At 40.1% G+C, this 19,553-nt stretch overlaps 1 protein-coding gene across 4 annotated transcripts in view; it reads right to left on the bottom strand.

Moving 5' to 3' along the window:
* Window positions 1-19,553, bottom strand: part of LOC125454879 (ribosomal protein S6 kinase alpha-2) — a 427,165-nt gene that overhangs the window by 170,518 nt on the left and 237,094 nt on the right. For all 4 annotated transcript variants that reach the window (XR_009446145.1, XR_009446144.1, XR_007248111.2 and 1 more), the window contains 2 exons: window positions 14,481-14,597; window positions 9,986-10,067 (listed from right to left, as the gene is read on the bottom strand). Coding sequence is in view for 1 of the 4 variants with exons in the window: in XM_059648491.1 (XP_059504474.1) it covers window positions 9,986-10,067; window positions 14,481-14,597 (199 nt within the window). In the remaining 3 variants the exon portion in view is untranslated. The remainder of the gene's footprint in view (window positions 1-9,985; window positions 10,068-14,480; window positions 14,598-19,553) is intronic.

Here is a 19,553-nt window from a genome sequence, read left to right as displayed (position 1 = left end):
TTTAAATTGAAAGAGAGGAGGTTTGGAGGGGATTTGAGGGAATTTTTCTTTCAGCCACAAAATTGATGAGGGTCTGGAATGCATTGTCTCAGGAGATAGTTGAAGCGGGTAACCTCACAACCTTTAAAAAATACTTGGATGAACATTTGGAAGTGTCACAACATTTAAGGCTATAGGCCTAGTGTGGGAAGTAAGACTAGTATTGATTTAGAATAGCTTTGGCACTACAGACTCAATGGATTGCACAGCCTCTTCTGCGCAGAATGCTTCTTTGATTGTAGTTCAACCTAGATCTGTAATTCCAGTTATCAACACAGTTGACATTCTTCACTCTCTCAGATTTCAAGAACTTCTAAAAATTGCACAGCATTTCATGATTCATTTTATTAAACCAGCAATCATAATTTTCAAAACCACAGGAGATATTTTTGTAACCTTTTTACAGACCTAACTGCAGTTAAGGTTTTCACTCTGCTATGAACAAAGGTGACATTAATGGTGTGCTGATTTCTTTTAGATTAATTGCCTTGAATTCATTAATAATTTGTTGAAGAAACAAAATGAGATGTGTCTAAGGTACAATATGGATTATTTTTGCAGTAAAGAGCAAATTTGCAGATTTTTTGTGGAAAAAAGTGACTTTGAATTTATTAATTGAGTGAACCTGACCACAAGGATGAGGACTAATTGGAATTTACAGCATGAACTGAATGAACATGTGACTGAACAGGAATTTTGTCACCAAAATAACAAATGGTTGGCCCTGCTGGAGCTAGGAGAATCAATCATTATTGTATGCTGTGAGCAAGCACTGAATGGTAGTTTGTCCTTTTGGAAATGTACACTCATAGGATGCTGCAGGCTTTCAAACGGCCAAGGTGGAAACCTAAAGAAGCCATAAGAAGCAAGTTTCAAGCTTCCAGTAAACCCTAGTAGTATTCATAGCTGCCCCCAGTTTATAGTTGTGATGGTTGAAGAGTTTTCTTCATCAAATTTAAATATAGAAAGTCATCCTTCCTTGCAATCATGCAACATCACCAAGCAGGGGAGGTCAACGTTTTATTAACCTTTATATATGTGTTCATGAAATGTTTAACTATTTCAGTAGGTCTGCCATGTCTCATAACATAAAGCCAAAACTTTTAAGAATGCACTGGACTACCAGTTGATGGACAATAACTTACCCCCTCATTATGTTAAAATACTGCATCAGGAAATCTCAGGAGGCATTGTGAAACTTCTTCCACCTCAAACCTTTCTCCAGGATGAACTTCTTTGCACATTTTCTGCTAAACACTCCACACTGGTAAATTCACTTGCATCTGTTTTCTTCCCCATTATGGTCTGCATACGTAACGGATTGGATTGGGCTTCCTCTTCTACCACCTAGACCTCATTGTTATTTTTAAAGAGCAGCTCATAATATCAGGAAGAGATTGACTATTAGTAATGAGTCTGCAAACCTTCATCCATCTCACACAGCTCAATAAAGAAGATTTGTACTTCTTTAGAAAGCAAAAAGGGCAGGTTCTTCAGGGAATTATGGGTGAGCTTTTCTGAGGAGTGGTTACCTCATGCAGACTGCCCCTCAGGCCTTTCTTTTCCACAAAATAAGGGGGCTCCGCATTTCAAAGAGGAAATTCTGCTCAGGGCTCACCCAGAAATGTGGAGTTGCACTTGAATTTTTCCAGTTCTTTTGTTAAAAAGAATAAATCAGAAGAAGGCAAATCATGCCCCTTTTCAAAGCTCTCAGCTGTTGTATTCTGAAATTTAAAGGTCACTTTGACAGCCACTGTTAAACTGTAAGTACTTAGGGCAAGTGTGATGTTAGGGTACTGGTAGGGTAGGATGCCAAATATGTATGATGGATAAGGTGCTGGATAAGCAGGATGCCAACTTGGGGGTGGGTGCTGGGTGCCAGGTGTCGGATGCCAGTTGGGTCGGGGTTAAGGTACCAGATAAGAACCATGTGGGCAAGGTGCCAGGGTGCCTGATAACAGTGAGGGCCAGGTGAGGAAGGTGCTGTGTGGTAGGGGTTAGAGTTCTAGGTAAGTAGGATGTCAGCTGAGTAAGAGGTAGGGTTTGCGATAACAAAGTGTGGAGCTGGATGAACACAGAAGGTCAAGCAGCATCTTAGGAGCACGAAGGCTGGAGAGGGTGGAGATAGGTGGATAGGGATGTAGTCCATGCTGAATTTTGGGCCTTGCCAATTTTCAGGTCAGACAGTTTAGGTTAGACAGATTGGATCAGGTTGGGTCAAGTTGTTCAGATTACTCAGACCATGGGGAAATGACTGGTGTGTAAAGCCATAGTTCAACAAGTCAGTATATTATTTTACTTATCTCATGAACGGCAGCTTTAAAAAGTCTCTATTTCAGGCATTGTTAGTTTTCAGCTTGCTGGATGTGTGGTAGTGTATCTGATAGCAAATGCAGCTAGCTTTGCTCAGCGTAGCAATTTCTGGCACTGTACAGTTAGATTTTCAGACACTAAGAGGACTGGCAGAAGGGAGGGAGGGCCACATGGCCAGGTAATAACAAAATTAACAGAGGCCAGCATTATTTTCACCTCAGCAACTATCTCCCATGAGATAACAATTATGTCAGTATTGATGTTATTTGAATTAAGGGGGTTAGTTTAATCAAAGCTGGATTAATTAAGGAAAACCAGTTGACATCTGTGAAAGAAAAATCACATTTCATTAATTTGTTACAGAAAGAGGAAAACTAATTTGATTAAAATTTTGATGAGGGAACAGAAATGATTGATAAGGGCAGTTGATGTGGTGCACATAGATTTCCAAAAGGCCTTCGACAGAATTGCCGCATAACAATTTTGCAAGAGGTCCATGGAATAAAAGGAAAGTTATAGATTGGACATAAAGTTAGTTGAATGAGAGAAAGTATAAAGTAGTCTTTCAAGTTGAGCAAGTGCATACAGTGATGTTCCATAGGGATTGATAATAGGGCCATGTTTGTTTTTATCAAATATAATGAACTGTAATTGGACATTTAGTCACAATTTCAATATCTGTAAATACTACAAAAGTTAGAAATGTAATGATCAGTCACCAGGATTGTTATACACTTCAGAAGGACATCAAAAGACAGCTGGAATTGGCAGATGTGTCACAAATCATATTTAATTCACAGTAGTCTGAATGACACCAAAACTTGAGGTTAGTGGATAGTGATGAAGTTTACCTCAGAGTACAACGGGATGTTGATAAGATGGGCCAATGGACAAGGAGTGGCAGATATAGTTTAATTTAGATAAATGTGATGTGCTGAATTTTAGAAAGGCAAATTGAGGCAGGACTTATACACTTAATGGGGAGTGTTGTTGAACAAAGAAACCTTGGAGTGCAGGTTCATAGTTTGTTGAAAGTGGAGTTGGAGGTAGATAGGATAGTGAAGGAGGCATTTGGTGTGCATGCCTTTATTGGTCAGTGCATTAAGTGTAGGAGTTGAATGGTCATGTTGTGGCTATAAAGCACAATAGTTAGGATACTTTTGGAATACTGCTTGCAATTCTGGTCTCCTTGCTATAGGAAGGACGTTGTGAAACTTGAAAGGGTTCAGAAAAAAATTACAAGGACATTGCCAGCATTGGAGAGTTTGAGTTATAGGGAGAGGCTGAATAAGCTGGTGCCATTTTCCTCGGAGCATTGGAGGCTGAGGGGTGGCCTTATTGTGGTTTATAAAATTGTGAAGGGCATGGAAGGGTTGAATAGGCAAGGTCCTTCCCCCAGGGTGGGGGATCCCAAATCTAAAGGACGTAAGTTTAAGGTAAGAGGGGAAAGATTTAAAAGTGGAACTTTTTCACTCAGAGGGTGGTGCATGCATGGAATGAGCTACCAGTGGAACTCCTGGAGGCTGGTACGATTGCGACATTTAAAAGTCATCTGGATGGATTTGTGAATAGGAAGGGTTTGGAGCGTTATGGGCCAAATGCTGGAAAATGGGACCAGGTTAATTTGGATACCCAGTCAGCATGGGCAAGTTGACTGAAGGGTCTGTTTCTGTGCTATACAGCTCTATAACTCTAATGCGTTTAGGTAGGAAAGTGCAAGAAAGAATATGACTCTGAAGGAGGTGCCTAAACAGTTAATTTGCAAGTATTTGAATAAAACTAAGTTTGAACTGCAGTCCTATGTTTGTCTCATACAATAACAGTACCTGAGTAAATGCATTTTATGAGTAGTAAACTGGTAAACTGGTCAAAGTGTTTGCATGGAATATTTCACAAGCAACAGATTTAATGGCCTGTTTGTTTGCAGTGAAGATGAGTCATGGTACAACGTATGTGCAGAATTGCACTTATTTTTCCATACATTATTACCACCAAGTCCGAAATGATAAATAAGTTCCTTTCCTTATGCTTTTGAAGTTGATATCGTAGAGATAGAGTTTTTAAAAAGGGTATATTTTTCAATTCAATATGTACTTAACTATGTGTAAAACTATGGAGAAATAAGCCAGCCAAATCTTGAGTTAGTAACTAATAAATTTGTTTTAACTTTTAAAATTCATTTAACATTGGCCACTCATATAAAGTCCTAGAGCCATACAGCTTGGAAATAGACTCTTCAGTCCAAACCATCCATGCCAATGAAGTTTCCCAAACAAAACTAGTCCCACCTTGGTCCATATCCCTCTGAACCTTTCCTATTTGTATACTGATCCAAATGTCTTTTAAATCTTGTAATTGTACCTGCATCTACCACTTACTTTGGTAATTCATTCCACATGTGAGCCACCCGCTGTATGAAAGAAGTTGTCCCTCAGGTCCCTTTTAAATCCTACTCTTCTCGCCTTAAAACTATGCCCTCTAATTTTGATAACAAAGTGTGCAGATGGATGAGCACAGCAGGCCAAGCAGCATCTTAGGAGCACAAAAGCTGACTTTTCAGGCCTAGACCTTCATCAGAAAAGGGGATGGGGAGAGGGTTCTGAAATAAATAGGGAGAGAGGAGGAGGCGGTTCAAAGATGGGTAGAGGAGAAGGTGGAGAGGAGAGTATAGGTGGGAAGGTAGGGAGGGAATAGGTCAGTCCAGGGAGGACAGACAGGTCAAGGGGGCAGGATGAGTTTAGTACATAGAAAATGGAGGCGCGGCTTGAGGTGGGAGGAGGGGATAGGTGAGAGGTAGAACAGGTTAGGCAGGCGGGGACGAGCTGGGCTGGTTTTGGGATGAGGTGGGGGCAGGGGGGATTTTGAAGCTGGTGAAATGCACATTGATACCATTGGGCTGTAGGGCTCCCAAGCGGAATATGAGTTGCTGTTCTTGCAAACTATGGGTGGCATCATTATGCCACTGCAGGAGGCTCAGAATGGACATGTCGTCTGAGGAATGGGAGGGGAAGTTGAAATGGTTTGCGACTGGGAGGTGCAGTTGTTTCCTGCAAACCGAGCGTAGGTGTTATGCAAAGCAGTCCCCAAGCCTCCGCTTGGTTTCCCCAATGTAGAGGATGCTACACCACGTATAGCGGATGCAGTATACCACATTGGCGGATGTGCAGGTGAACATCTACTTGATGTGGATAGTCATCTTGGGGCCTGAGACCTTCAGTCTGCCTCCCCCTCTCTCCCTATTTATTTCAGAATCTTCTCCCCATCCCCCTTTTCTGATGAAATGTCTAGGCCCGAAACTTCAGCTTTTGTGCTCCTAAGATGCTGCTTGGCCTGCTGTGTTCATCGAGCTCTACAGTTTGTTATCTTGGATTCTCCAGCATCTGCGGTTCCCATTATCCCTCTAATTTTGAACTCCCTTATCTACGGAAATGACCTTCGCTATTCACCTTATCTATGCTCCTCGTAATTTTATAAACTTTTATAAACCTCCTATGTTCCAGTGAAAAAGTTCAAGCCTATTTAGCCTGTCCTTATAGTCCAGCAGTATCCTTGTAAATCTTTTCTGAACTCTCTTCAATTTAATGATATCCTTCCTACAGTAGGGTGACCAGAACAGTACGCAGCACTCCAAAAGTGACCTCACCAACATCCCGTACAACCTCAACATGACGTCCCAACTCCTACAATCAACAGTCTGAGTAATGAACGCAAGCATACTAAATGCTTTCTTAATCACTCTGTGATGCATCTTTCAAAAACTGTGTATCTGAACCACAATGTCTCTCTGTTCAAAAACAGTACCCTGGGCCCTACAATTAACTGTATAAATCCTGCCCTTGTTAGTTTCACCAAAATGCAATTCCTCACATTTATCCAAATTAAACTTCATCTGTCCCTACTCAGCCCATTGGGTAGGACAGGTGACCTCAATGGGTATTTTAAAATAGTGACCTGACTCCTTTAAGGGTATTTTCTTTCAAATTAAAATCTAAGATATTAAATCAGTTGATGGAATTAAATATTATAATCCATATTTTATTGCTTCATGAAAACATATGTAATCCTCTATCTCTTTTGTAAAAGTATGCAAAAGATGTAGTGAAAACTGATTTCTTAATTCATCCTCCAAACACACTTTGAAACTAATACTTGCATGTGCATTCACGCTGTTCTAGACTTGATTCATATTGATTGAAAGACTGTGTTACCCCTCAATGATGAAACACTGGGGGTCATGGAATACAGGATAGGCATTTAATAAATCCTGATATTTGATTGCCAAAATACCAAGATTGTAGTCTTGAGAGCAGAAATGCATATGGAGTCCAAATATTGCTTTAGCATCAGCAATGCGATAGTAAATCATGCAATGTCATGGAGGAGATTATTTTAAAATTTAATCCTTTGAAATGTGTTTGATAATGAAGTAATTTTATACTTCCTACTAGCAAAACTATATACCAGCTTTTCTGACAGAGCCAGTAACTTTACATAATTCAGTCCAACAACGGTTTCTAAACTGAACTCTTCAGTTCGCCCAGACAGGTTTATTGATCCAAGCTTTGGCAGATTGCTATTTTGATGACTGTAAGAGTTCTCTTATTTACTCTGAGGGAGTGTTGCACTGTTAGAGAACCCACTTTTTCAGTCAAATATTAAATCTACCATCTGAGATGGAATTAAGCAATTCCCTGCCATTATTTTGAATTCTCACTCTCGTCATGGACAATATTTATCCCTCAACATACAGCACGAAAGACAGATTATCTAATCATTTTGACTTTGCTATTTGTATTGCTGTGCTGCGCAAATAATTTTTTTTGTTTCCTTTATTCATTAACATTTTCTCTCCTTTCACCCCTTCTTGATACAGTTGGCCTTGGTGAGTTATTTATTTTAAAAATGCAGTATTTGAGTTTCCTTTGCAGAAATTCTTGACTATTAGAGGAACAGAGAGATCTTGGTGTGCTTGTCCACAGATAACTGAACTTGGGCTGGGCTTTATTTCTTTTTTCATTCATGGGATGAGGGTGTTGCTGGATAGGCAATATTTATTGCCCATTCCTAATTGCCCAGAGGGCAGTTCAGAGTCAACCAAATGTTGTCTGGGTCTCTGGATTAACAGTCCAGCGATAATGCCACTGCACCATCACCTCCCCCACAGATTGGTATGTTCAAAACTACCTAGTTAACTTTGAAGCATTTTAGGGCATTCTGAAGTCATGAAAGGCATTATATAACTGCAATTCTTTTTGTTCATTCATTCTGCCAGTGCAATTTTGCAAAAATGCAATTTTGCAAAAGATGAAGTTCCTGTTGCAGTCTTGCCAAAAATACAGTGACTGTGGTATAGCGACTCTTAGGAAAATCATCCCAGAAAGGTCAACTGCTCAATTCCCAATCTGTGTTTGAGGAAGCTGATCTTGGTGAGAATGATGCTAAATGTTCTCAAATTGGCCATAGGGAAACAAAACTGTTGATGACACAGGTGTGCAGTTTTCCAATTGTTCAACCTATTTGCAAGATCAGTTATCTAAATATCATGACTGCTTCGTGGGTTTTGTTTGTTTTTAAATCATGGAAGGCGCTACGAGCTCCATTGAAAGAAGAAGCCTTCCCCCACCCCCATTCAAGCAATGACAAATGCGTCAGTGTGTCAGGTCTTATTGAAGTAGTCTGTGTGAATCAAGAGGCAAGTGGCAGAAATAATCTAAATCTGGTAGAAGACTGGCTGGAGTATTCAACTAAGGGAGGTACTGCATTTTCCTGCCTACGTTTCTCAAACCATGTTCTGCTGCCTATGATTTATCAAATTACTTGTCTACACTAAATGAGTGGAGATTTCCATGAATTAAATATTGAGAAGGTTGAAGTGATTATATTTGGTCTGTACTATAAGCTTTATTCCTGGACCACTGACTTTAACCTCGTTTTTGGTCACTCTCTAATAATGAACCAAACTGTTCCCAATCTCCTGCATCTCATTTGAACATGAACCAAGCATTCAACCCTTTATCCTCTCCATTATTAAGGTTTCCTATTCTCACCTCAATCATATCCCATTTCCATTCACGTCCCATCTCGTCTATTGTGGAAACCCAAGAATTGACTGTAAACTGTTCTGGTTGGCCTCACTTTTTCAATCTTTTCATAGCTTGAGCTCATCCAAACCTTTGGCACTTGAATTCAATCACATCAATTCTTATTCACCCCTTACCCCTGGGCTTATTGATATACATTAGCTTCAAGGCTATAAAAAACTCATTTTTTTTTACATTTCATCCTTGTGTTGAAATTCCTCCATGTTCTCTCTCTCTGTAAACTTCTCCAATCCTACAACCCTCTGATATCTTCTTGTTGCTCCAATTCTGGCCTCTTTCACATTCTTGTGATCAGCGATAATAGGAACTGCAGATGCTGGAGAATCCAAGATAACAAAGTGTGAAGCTGGACGAACACAGCAGGCCAAGCAGCATCTCAGGAGCACAATGGTGGCTCAGTGGTTAGCACTGCAGCCTCACAGCACCAGGGACCTGGGTTCAATTCCAGCCTCGGGTAACTGTCTGTGCAGAGTTTGCATATTCTCCCCGTGTCAGTGTGGGTTTCCTCCGGTTTCCTGCCACAGTCCAAAGATGTGCAGGCTAGGTGGATTGGTCAGGCTAAATTGCCCATAGTGTTCAGGGGTGTGTGGGTTATAGGGGGATGGGTCTGGGTGGGATGCTTCAAGTGGCAGTGTGGACTTGCTGGGCCGAAGGGCCTGTTTCCTCACTGTAGGGAATCTGATCTAATCTCTCTTTTAAAGAAAAGCTGACGTTTCGGGCTTAGACCCTTCATCAGAGGGTCCTTCTTCTGATGAAGGGTCTAGGCCCGAAACGTCAGCTTTTGTGCTCCTGAGATGCTGCTTGGCCTGCAGTGTTCATCCAGCTTCACGGCTTGTTATCTTTCATATTCTTGACTTCTTTCACTGCACATTAGTGGCATTCCATACAGGTGTCCAAACACCAAGATCTCCGCTCATTTGTCATCTAAGTTACTCCTTAAAACAAACATTTTAACAACCTTTTTTTAAAAGTTTCTTGTTTGGTTTGGCATCAAATATTTTCTGACAATGCTTCTGTACACCGCCATAGATTATTTTACCATGTTAGCAGCACTGTATAGATGTAAATTGCAGTAATTCCTATAAAATGTCATTGTTTTTGTGCTTTTGGGGTTTTGAATCTCACTGAAACATTTCCTCAGTTAACATGGTGAAGAACAGTTTAAAGGATAAGTTGTAGTATTTTACTTTTGAAAGGGCTGTAACTAAGATTGCACACCTTCATTCGGGAACTAGATACATTGGATAGAATCCATGATGATGTAAATTGCTGTTTGAAGAAGCAAGTTGGCTGCCTTTTACTCTGTTTTACTGTCTTTCAGTCTATATTTGCATCTGTTACAATATATAAATACCTTTTGAAGAAAGCTGGAGGTAGCAAGATAAAGCAGTAAATTCTTAGTTTCAGGAAATATGGGTCAAGCTCAATATAGCTGTAAACACAACCCAAGAACATCTCATGATTGATTAATCATTTGGAGTTATATGAAAGAAACTCAACATGTAACAATGTGTCAACCCTTTAGCACTTACCTTTCAGTGTCGCCTTCTTTAATACCTTCATGGCATAGAGCTGCCCAGCGTCGGATCCTTTTATTTTCTTAACGAGAAATACCTTGAACGAAAATTGAACAAAATGTTACTTATCTCAGCATGGGTGTCTGCGTGTACAGTTTGATTAGCAACTTAAAGAGGCTAATAATGAATTAACTGTCTTTGAAATGGAGTCTGAATCGAAGTTTGTTTTTAATAAGAGGTTAACTAAAACAGATTTTAAAACTTTAAATGGGTTTCATGAATGGGAGATTATTCACTGTCAAGTACATATAAGTGAGGGTTGTTGGCAGTTTATTATTTTCATCTCAAAACAGAATGCAGGGCCTCAGATGGGATCTGTTAAAGCCTGTATATAACTGAAGCAGAGATTTCTCCTTTTTGTATTTTTAGCCGGCTTGTGATGAAATCCAATGTGGCATCAACCTTTTGAATAATTTCTGCATTTGTGCACTAAGCTTAGTGATTTGTACATAAAGAGACAAGTGCTTTTGATCCTTCACACACCCTGACTTTTGTCATTGATTTGCCTGGTTAGGGTCCATGATGGACTACCTCATATTTCTCCACATTGAACTAATGCATCATAGTTTTATCCACTCATTTCATCAATGTAACTTTGAACTTATATGCTCCCATTGACACTATGTTTGTGTCTCCTAAATCGTCATCATCTGTGATGTTGAATATATAAGTCATTACTCTTTCATTTAAGACACTGGCATATATGGCTAAGAGCTCCCACAGTTGTCTTCTGCAGCAAGAAATCATGAAGGAAGTTTTGCTACACAATAAATAAAAAGATACAGCCCTACTAGAAAATAACTCTATGTAAAAGAACCACATAATATTGGGGAATCAAATCCTGGGCTCTTCCCATCCAATAGAGATACTTACTACTGCTCTATCAAAGAAGTTGCCTGTTATTGACAATTTATTGAGATCTGACGTGTTCATTAAGTTATGCAACCACTTAAATCAACTCATTCAAATCATCCTTTCTTCTTTAAATATTGTCTGAAAGATTTATTAATTCACACCATGCAGAACCAAAGTTAGGTGACCTTCAATCCAAAAAGAGCCCAAATTAAAAAGTGGATTACTATTTACATTCTATGGAAATCAGACAATACGCTGCAAGATTGGTAGTGAAGACAATTGTAACCCTGCAATGACATGCTTTCTTGTGTCATACCCACAAGGATCACCCCAAACCTTGTACTGACTTCTGTTGTATCTGGCAAGACAGCAACAAGGTACATTAGTATTCTCAGAATAACAGACCTGCATAATGGTCAATTTCTCAGGAAAGCACACACTTACTAAAATACAAGCCCTTTGTATTCCTAGTTATATTAATGTACTGAGAAGGATACTGTTTTTTCACTCTTTTCCTTATAACTCATAACTGCTCTTTTCTTGCCTTTGTATCACCTCCCTAATTTATTTTATTTTCATCAAGCAACTTGTTAAAGACATTTGATGAAGGCAATTTGTTGCTGTCATGACTGCTGTTATTGTAAAAATGGTCCAGATTTTGTAGAAGTATTGATAGCAAAAGTAGCATTTGATAGCATTTGTCATCATTGGTCCATTGAAATTGATACGAACTTCTGGGGATGGATTTTCATCTCCTGATGGAGATAAAAAAGTTAAAAAAAACATGAATTTTGGCTTCAAATTCCAAATTGCTGTGCATTCCTGACCCCGTGATCTTGATATGGCATTTCTATGGGTCTCAAAGACTTTGAGTATGAATCTCACATATACCTCCTCTGAGGTCGTTGCGCAGACCACTGAAAATTGTAATCTTTTTCCCCATGATGTTCTTGTGAGCTGGTGCAAGTTTTGAAACCCCTAAAAAAACTTATCAAGTTTGAGTTTATGACTTATAAAAGTCCTCCTGAAAAATCTGGAACATTATTGCACATAAATGTTAAATTTGAACTCATGTGTTTCTGTACAAACTTAATGAATGTGGAAAAAGCCTCAAGAGGCTAATGGCCTACTCCTGGTCCTGATAAACAGCTAATTTATGCATCATGGGTAGAATTTTGTGTCTTCCACATGGTGAGTTCAGTTGTGGGATTGTGGCATTTAATCAGGAACTACAGTGGCAAATTGGTACCTACCACAACCCAAAATATATCCTGGGTCAGGAAGACAGTCCTAATGCGCTCCCAGCAATTGAGGCCATTAAGAGGGCAATTAATTACAAAATAAGTTCCACATCCCAGCACTGCTGGTAGTAACCTCATGGCTGGTAGGAGCTCACCATACATGACATGAAAACTGTGGTGTGTTTGCTTGCCAGTTCCCAGGAGAGGTAGGAGAGTATGGGATTGGGGTGAGGGGATTAATCATCTGGGCTCTCCAGCAAACAGTTCAGGAGGAAACTCAGCACTTACATAGCATGATACGAGACACGAGAATCCCCAGGACCTTTCCATGGGGTAAAACATCAGATTTGGGTTGCCCGCAGAGGAGGCACATGAAGGATGCTTAATCCCCATCACCCTGTTACCATCCCTAGCCCAACAACCCATCCTTGGAAACCTACTAGGCTGGCTGCTAAGCGTGGACCTCTCCCATTGGCAGTTTAATTTTGGCGGCTGAATGATACCTTTACGTGGGCATTAATTGCTTGCCTAAGAGCCTCAGTTAATACACTAGCTAGTGGTATATTTACAGTGCAGGCTGATCACTCGCTGAATTCATGAAACACCATCCCCCCTCCTGTTCAGACCCACCAGCAGATGAGTGTTTAATCCAGATGATCTTGTTTCTTTTTCAATGGTTTGAACAATTTTGTTTATGATTCATAAAGATATTTGAAATGTATATTTTACATGTTGTAGTAGGTCTCACAATGAAACAACCAGGAATATGGGCAACTAGAATTAACAACGTTATTGTTGAGTTGCAGGTAGCTCACAGAGACACTGTCACCAACAGATCAGCTGAATGGTTGTTTTAACAACAGAGGCCAGTGATAGTGAGAACTTGGCCAATTTCACTAAGGCAGTATCAATTTGCACATTTTGTCATTTTTACGTGTTTGTTGTTTATTTGCTTGAAAGAAATGACTTTTTATGGACTGAAGCTTTTGAAATTATTGAAACATTGGTCAAGGGCAGTTTTACAAAATGGCCAATTGCAAATCAGTGACCTGTTCAACTCCTTTTTATAAACTGATCTACAGAAAACAAGATCTGGGGACAACTAAATCAGGGTGTAGGCCCAAGATGTTAACGGTTTTTCCTAAGATAAGACTTTCATCCCAGGAATGAGTCCGAAGGGACTTCAACTGCTTCGGTTGTAATAATATCCTTCACAAAATGAATGTCCACCATATTTTGTCTCACCAAGGCCCTTTAAAGAGCTGCAAGGAACTGCAATAAAACTTCCCTATTTTCATATTTGTCCATCTACTTTGCATTGAACCACCACATTTAATTTGCCTTCTTAATTACATACAGTGCTTTATTGGTAAATATTATTCAGAAGGAAAACTTGAAAATAAAAGTTGTGGTCAATGCTTGGATGCAGAGAGTTAACTATGTGTCCTTTTGGAACTGAAAGATCTAAAGAGGGACTTATTTGTGCTTTACATAATATATACAAAGGGTAAGGTTGCCTTCGCAGAAGCACATGGATTTGTTACTTTTGCTAGACAAACTGTTGGGAGGAATATTGGGCTGCAGGTTGGTGAGCGATAGCTTTTGGATTGTTATTTTCTGTTTTGCTCCAGACTGAGACTGGTGCAGTTGAAAAGAGACCTCCAAGAAGCCTGCAGTAAAAAGCAATGTCTCTCTCTCTCTGTCCTGAGAAAGAAAATAATCTTTCTAGCTGTGGAGATGTTTACAAAGCAATAGTAATCTCTCTCCCTCTCTGTTTTGCTTTCTCTCTGAGTATGACAACATTCCAAGATTCTGAACATTGAGCTGTTAATCCAATAAAAGACATGAGTTTCAGTGAGTGAATTGACGAGCTTTGATCACTCTGTGACCAACAGCAACATGATCTCATCAACGGAAACCAAAAGAACTGTGAGAAAGTCACCTCAGTCCTTGTTGTGGGATTCTTGATTGTCAAGAATATATCAAGACTCATAATATCCATAATAACTCTGTCTGTGTGTGATTGTGTACACGTTTGCATGTAAAAGGCGTGTAGTTTAAGTTTGCATCATAATATATCATTTCACCATTTGTTAAAGACCAAGTTTGTCCAAAAATAAGTATGTATTTATTGATGAAACCTGGGGGGAGTTGTTTTTTGTCCTGTATAATTGCACAAGTAAGATAATTCAACCATCTTGATGACTTAGTTGGACACTTACACTTTTGAGGCATTTGTGAAGCAGTGGGACTTTATTCCCCACTGCACTTCTCCCATAAAAACCGGCAAACTAACGTTTTGTGATTCGTGCAGCAGGATATCAGAAACCAAACAATTCCAGTAATTTACTTACTTTTCCATAGGATCCCTGACCCAGCACTTTGAGCAATTCAAACTGAGAAGGATCTGCCTTTTCAAAGCCTTCCTTTACGTGGTTGCTGATATCTATTTCTTTCACGATACCTTCATCCTGCAAGAAATAATTACACAGAATGTTATTTTAAAGACCTTACAAAGCTGCAAGAAACCAAATTTGCATTTAGTATCCAAATCTTTAAGCTATAATTAGCCCTTAAGGATACTTAAGCAATAGGCAAATTTTTCCTGTTTCTGGTTAAAGTGTTTTGGCAAGTGAGATTCATAGCTCTCAGTCTGCCATGGCTCTGAGTTCTGTTTCTCTCACAGTCATACACTTTTCACCTCGTTAATCAAGCAACCAGGCTCCTTCATCAGGGAATCACATGGTCACTGCTGTTCATGCCCCTATGTTTAACGACCAGTTGCACACCATCTCATAGACTGCAAGACAGGCATAGGCCTTCAACCTGTGGTCGTCAAGTCCCTACGTTCAGGGCATGGCTCAAAGATAAAGCTCATTCCTCATGCAGAGTCCTCGAGGTCTTGGTGACAAAGTGGTGAAGAAGATGGCCATTCTTTTTCCAGGTCAATGCTTTTGGAGTCATGCCCCCAGACTCAGCCAGCCAGGCCACAAGTCACAGCTGTGTTCTGAGATGCCCAGCAGATCAAGAATGTTATTGGTCTTCTGCTCTCCACGTAGGTGAGTGTAACCATTTTATCTCTGCAACCTGACATTCACAGGGCTAACACTCACTATAGCTTCGCCACTGCACATGCGTTTCATCAAGGTTCATGGACTGTAACTCTCACTATTGTATTATGTCCACTCCCTGGCTCTCACCACCTCATCCTCCCAAACTACTAACCCTTCTTGCCCTCTGTGGTTCCTAATCTGTGTGTGTGTGTGTGTGTGTGTGTGTGTGTGTGTGTGTGTGTGTGTGTGTGTGTGTGTGTGTGTGTGTATGTGTGTGTTTGTGTGTGTGTGTGTGTGTGTCTGTGTGTGTGTGTGTTTGTGTGTGTGTGCGCGCGCGCGCAGACACGTGTGGTGGTGGGGGGGTGGGTGGTGTCTGCTCTTACATCTACTTCCATTGTACTCCATCTCTTCCTTTGTTTAATCGCAGGAGAAACTCCTCCCTCCCCTGTGAAGTGCAGAAGCATACTCTGCATGCCTGACTGACTACTGGTAGCCCACCCGGACAGGAATCGACAAGGCACTTGACTTACTGAAACAATACTAGCCCCCTTTACCCCACAAAGGACTGCTCCTCTTTGACTTTCACCCATAGTCATCTGCTTGAAGCACAAGCAGTGTGTTTGCTGCACAATTGCTGGTATATGCTGCTGATGTGACATATCATGCTGTGGCATGGTGCCACACAGCGACATATCCACCCCATTAAGTGTTCAGTGCCCTCCACCATGACAACGTGCTTTCCTCCTGCTGTGGAAAAAGGAAATGTAAGCCACATCAGTTGGCAGTCCATGATTTACCACTGAAGACCCTGTGCACCAAAAAAGCAATGGAGCCTATACATAAGTTAGCAGTCTGTGAGTTAGTGAATGTGGGCAAAGAAAGTAAACAGGGGCTGACAATCTCCAAGTAAGCACAAAGAGCACTAAGAAAGTAAGTGGAGAGTTGCAACATGCATCCTGAACAGATATCCCTCCACACAAAGCGACCTGGCAGCAGGTTACAACTCAGAGATGTTCGGTCAAAGGGCTGAAGTGAGGTGCGAGTTGAACCAAGAGCCAGCATGATAATTTGCTGTGGCTGGTGATTTGCCAAGGTTGATTTATACGGACAAAGGGTCAAGGAGGTTGGTGGCTGTGGAGCATTCAGGGCACTGTGCAGAAGAAGAAGTTGTGTGATGGCTGGGTCAAGTTTTTTTGTGATCTGCAGTTTGCTGAGTACCTGCTTTGGCTTACACATCAGACATCTGGGCCATCTAGTTTCTCAAGGATCTAGATAAATGGAAGTGGCAAATAAATAAGATGATTTGGCATTTAATGAGATACAAATGCATGAAAATAGGGCAGTTCCCACTCAAAAACAAGACTCTAAAGTTATCAATTATGGATTGAGGAGAAAATCAGAAAAGAATTCTTGAAGTCAAAACACAATATTTTCATTCTCATGTTTTCCTATCTTACTCAGCATTACTCACACCACACCAGACTTAAGAAAATACTTCTCAATGTTGTTTCCACAAGCACCTGAGAATCTCTGTATTCAAAAGTGTTGCTGTGAATTTGCCTCTAAGTTCAAAATGCCTCTGCTGTAAACTTTAGGTTTAAAGGCGATAGTTAAGTTTACCAAATATTGTGTCCAATAAATATTGATTTGCTAAAGTTAAATATTTGCTTGAGAATTGGATTTTGTTATGAATTTACACATATAGATTCATAAATGAATGTGACCACAACCTTTTTAGTAGTTTTGCATTAAACTTAGTTACACTCTTGAGGACCTTATCTTGCGAACATTGTGAAAACATCGAGTCCAATAATGGCTTCGTTGAACCTCATGAGATTTGCATGCTGCTTTAGGCCTTAGGCTCAGAAATGTCATAGGTTTCGATAAAGTTAGTCCTTACTTATAATTAATAACTAGAAAATAGGAGTAGGAATAGGCCATTCAATCCATCAAGCCTGGTCTACCATTCAAAATGAGTATGATCATCCAGCTCAGGATCCATTTGATCACTTTAGCCCTTGGAACCATATCTAACTCCTTCTTGAAAGTATTCAATGTTTTGAACAATTTTCTGTGGCAGTGAATTCAACAGATTCACCACTCTCGTTGTGAAGAACCCTTTCCTCATCTGAGTCCTAAATAGCAATCCTTAGACTGTGGCACCTGGCCCTGGACTCTCCAGTCGTCGGGAACATCCTTTCTGCACTTACACCATCTAGTCCATTAGAATTTTAAAGGTTTCAGGAGATCCCCACAATTGTGGTTGTGTTGTTGAGATGGGGTCATACTTTTGTGTGAAACAACCTTAAGTGAATCATGGGTTTCAATGTTAATATTGGAATCAGGCTCCCTTGAATATTTCTCACCAGAAAGACCAATGTACAATTTGAAAGACATATCATTCATATGCATAACTTTACATTCTGAGCTGCAACGGCTTGCAAAATTTAACACACCACTAAATATAAAAGAAAACTGCACAGTTATGAACTTTAGGACAATTCTAAATAGAAAAAGAATTAAAACGTTACAGGTTGCAATTCTCTACATTCTTAAATAGCCACATTCATAAATAATATTTTTACCGTTTTAAAATATTAAATTACAACATAAATAAAATTAAATAAATATTAAGAAAAATATTCAATTTTATTTTCAATTAATCAGGCTCCATCTATTAGCAAAGGTTGTTGAGAGCAGAAAGCAACTGAAGTCTGATGGGGTGTTTCTCCAGCATCTGCAGTTCCCATTATCTCTGATACAATTTTAACCTCACTGCGAAGCCTCTTCCAGGGATGCCTAATCTGAAGAAGTTACCCTCCTCCCTCCGGATCAACCTCAGGGAACCTCTCTCCCACTGCAACTCTCTTGTCCTCTCCACCATCTTCTTTTCTCTCCATCTTCGGTCTGCCTCCCCCTCTCTCCCTATTTATTCCAGAACCCTCACCCCATCTCCCTCTCTGATGAAGGGTCTAGGCCCGAAACGTCAGCTTTTGTGCTCCTGAGATGCTGCTTGGCCTGCTGTGTTCATCCACCTTCACACTTTATTATCTTGAAGTCTGATGGGGCTAACTTCCCTGGAGAACGTCGGGCTGAGGGGTGACCTTATAAAATCACGAGCGGCATGGATAGAGTGAATAGTCAAGGTCTTTTCCCTAGGGTAGGGGAGTCCAAAGCTAGACGGCATAGGTTTAAGATAAGACAGAAATAATTTAAAACAGTTCTAAAGGACAACTTGTTCACACAGAAGGTGGTGTGTATATGTCATGAACTGCCAAAGGAAAGGGTGGAGGCTGGTACAATCATAGCATTTAAAAGACATTCAGATAGGTATGTGAATAGGAAGGGCTTAGAGCAATGTGGGCTAAATGCTGAATGGGACTAGATTAATTTAGGATAAATGGTCAGCATGGATGAGTTGAACTGAAGGGTCTGTTTCCGTGATGCGCATCTCTATGACTGTTGCTGCTACCTGCATTGACCAACATCTACCACTAGATGGAGGCCAGGGCTCGAATGCAACTACAGAATAGAAATGAGAGCCAGGAAAAGTGCATTGAGATAGCAACAAACCCTATGGTCTTTAAAGATAAGAACAAGAGCTTGCTACTTTTGACATGTAATTTGATACTACATAATGAGTTATGGTTCAAGACAGACTGATATCAGTCTTTCTGCTGGAGGAAGTGGTGGAGGCAGGTACAATGACAACATTTAAAAGACATCTGGATGGGTACATGAATAAGAAAGGTTTAGAGGGATATGGGCAGAATGCTGGCAAATGGGAGTAGATCAGATTGGGATGTCTGGTCGGCATGGACAAGTTGGCCTAAAGGTTCTGTTTCTGTGCTGTATGACTCTACGACTCTATGTAGAAGACAAAGTAAGGGGCTTGTTCAGACCTAAACTTCAAAGTAGCGCACTTTATTGTTCATTCATACCAAATAGTATTACACATCATAATTATACACCAGGCTCCAACTTATAGTTACATTATGTAATGATTACGACACCTTCTTTGTTGTGTCCAGGTTTGTGCTCACTGTCTGTCTTCCAGAGTCATACATTTGACAACTCTAACTCGACCCTCACTATTGATTTATACTTATTGATGAACAACTCTGTGCCATCATTGCAGGTCCTAAAATCTTTACACAACAGTCCTCCCCAAGCATTTTACTCCTTATCAAACATATTAATTGACATTTATACAATCCTGAAAGCTTTACAATAATTTTTCCTTGTATCTCTCCTAGTTTTGCACAAGTCTTTAATTTGATTCATCTTTGTCAGAAATTTGGTCAGGTAAATCTATGACGAGATAGAGAAACTCGAGATAAAATTGGTGATTTTGCTTTTCCTTTGCTGGTTTTT

The sequence above is a fragment of the Stegostoma tigrinum genome, chromosome 9, assembly GCF_030684315.1.
Source record: "Stegostoma tigrinum isolate sSteTig4 chromosome 9, sSteTig4.hap1, whole genome shotgun sequence".
NCBI lineage: Eukaryota > Metazoa > Chordata > Chondrichthyes > Orectolobiformes > Stegostomatidae > Stegostoma > Stegostoma tigrinum.
This window is presented reverse-complemented; position numbering and strand designations above follow the sequence as displayed.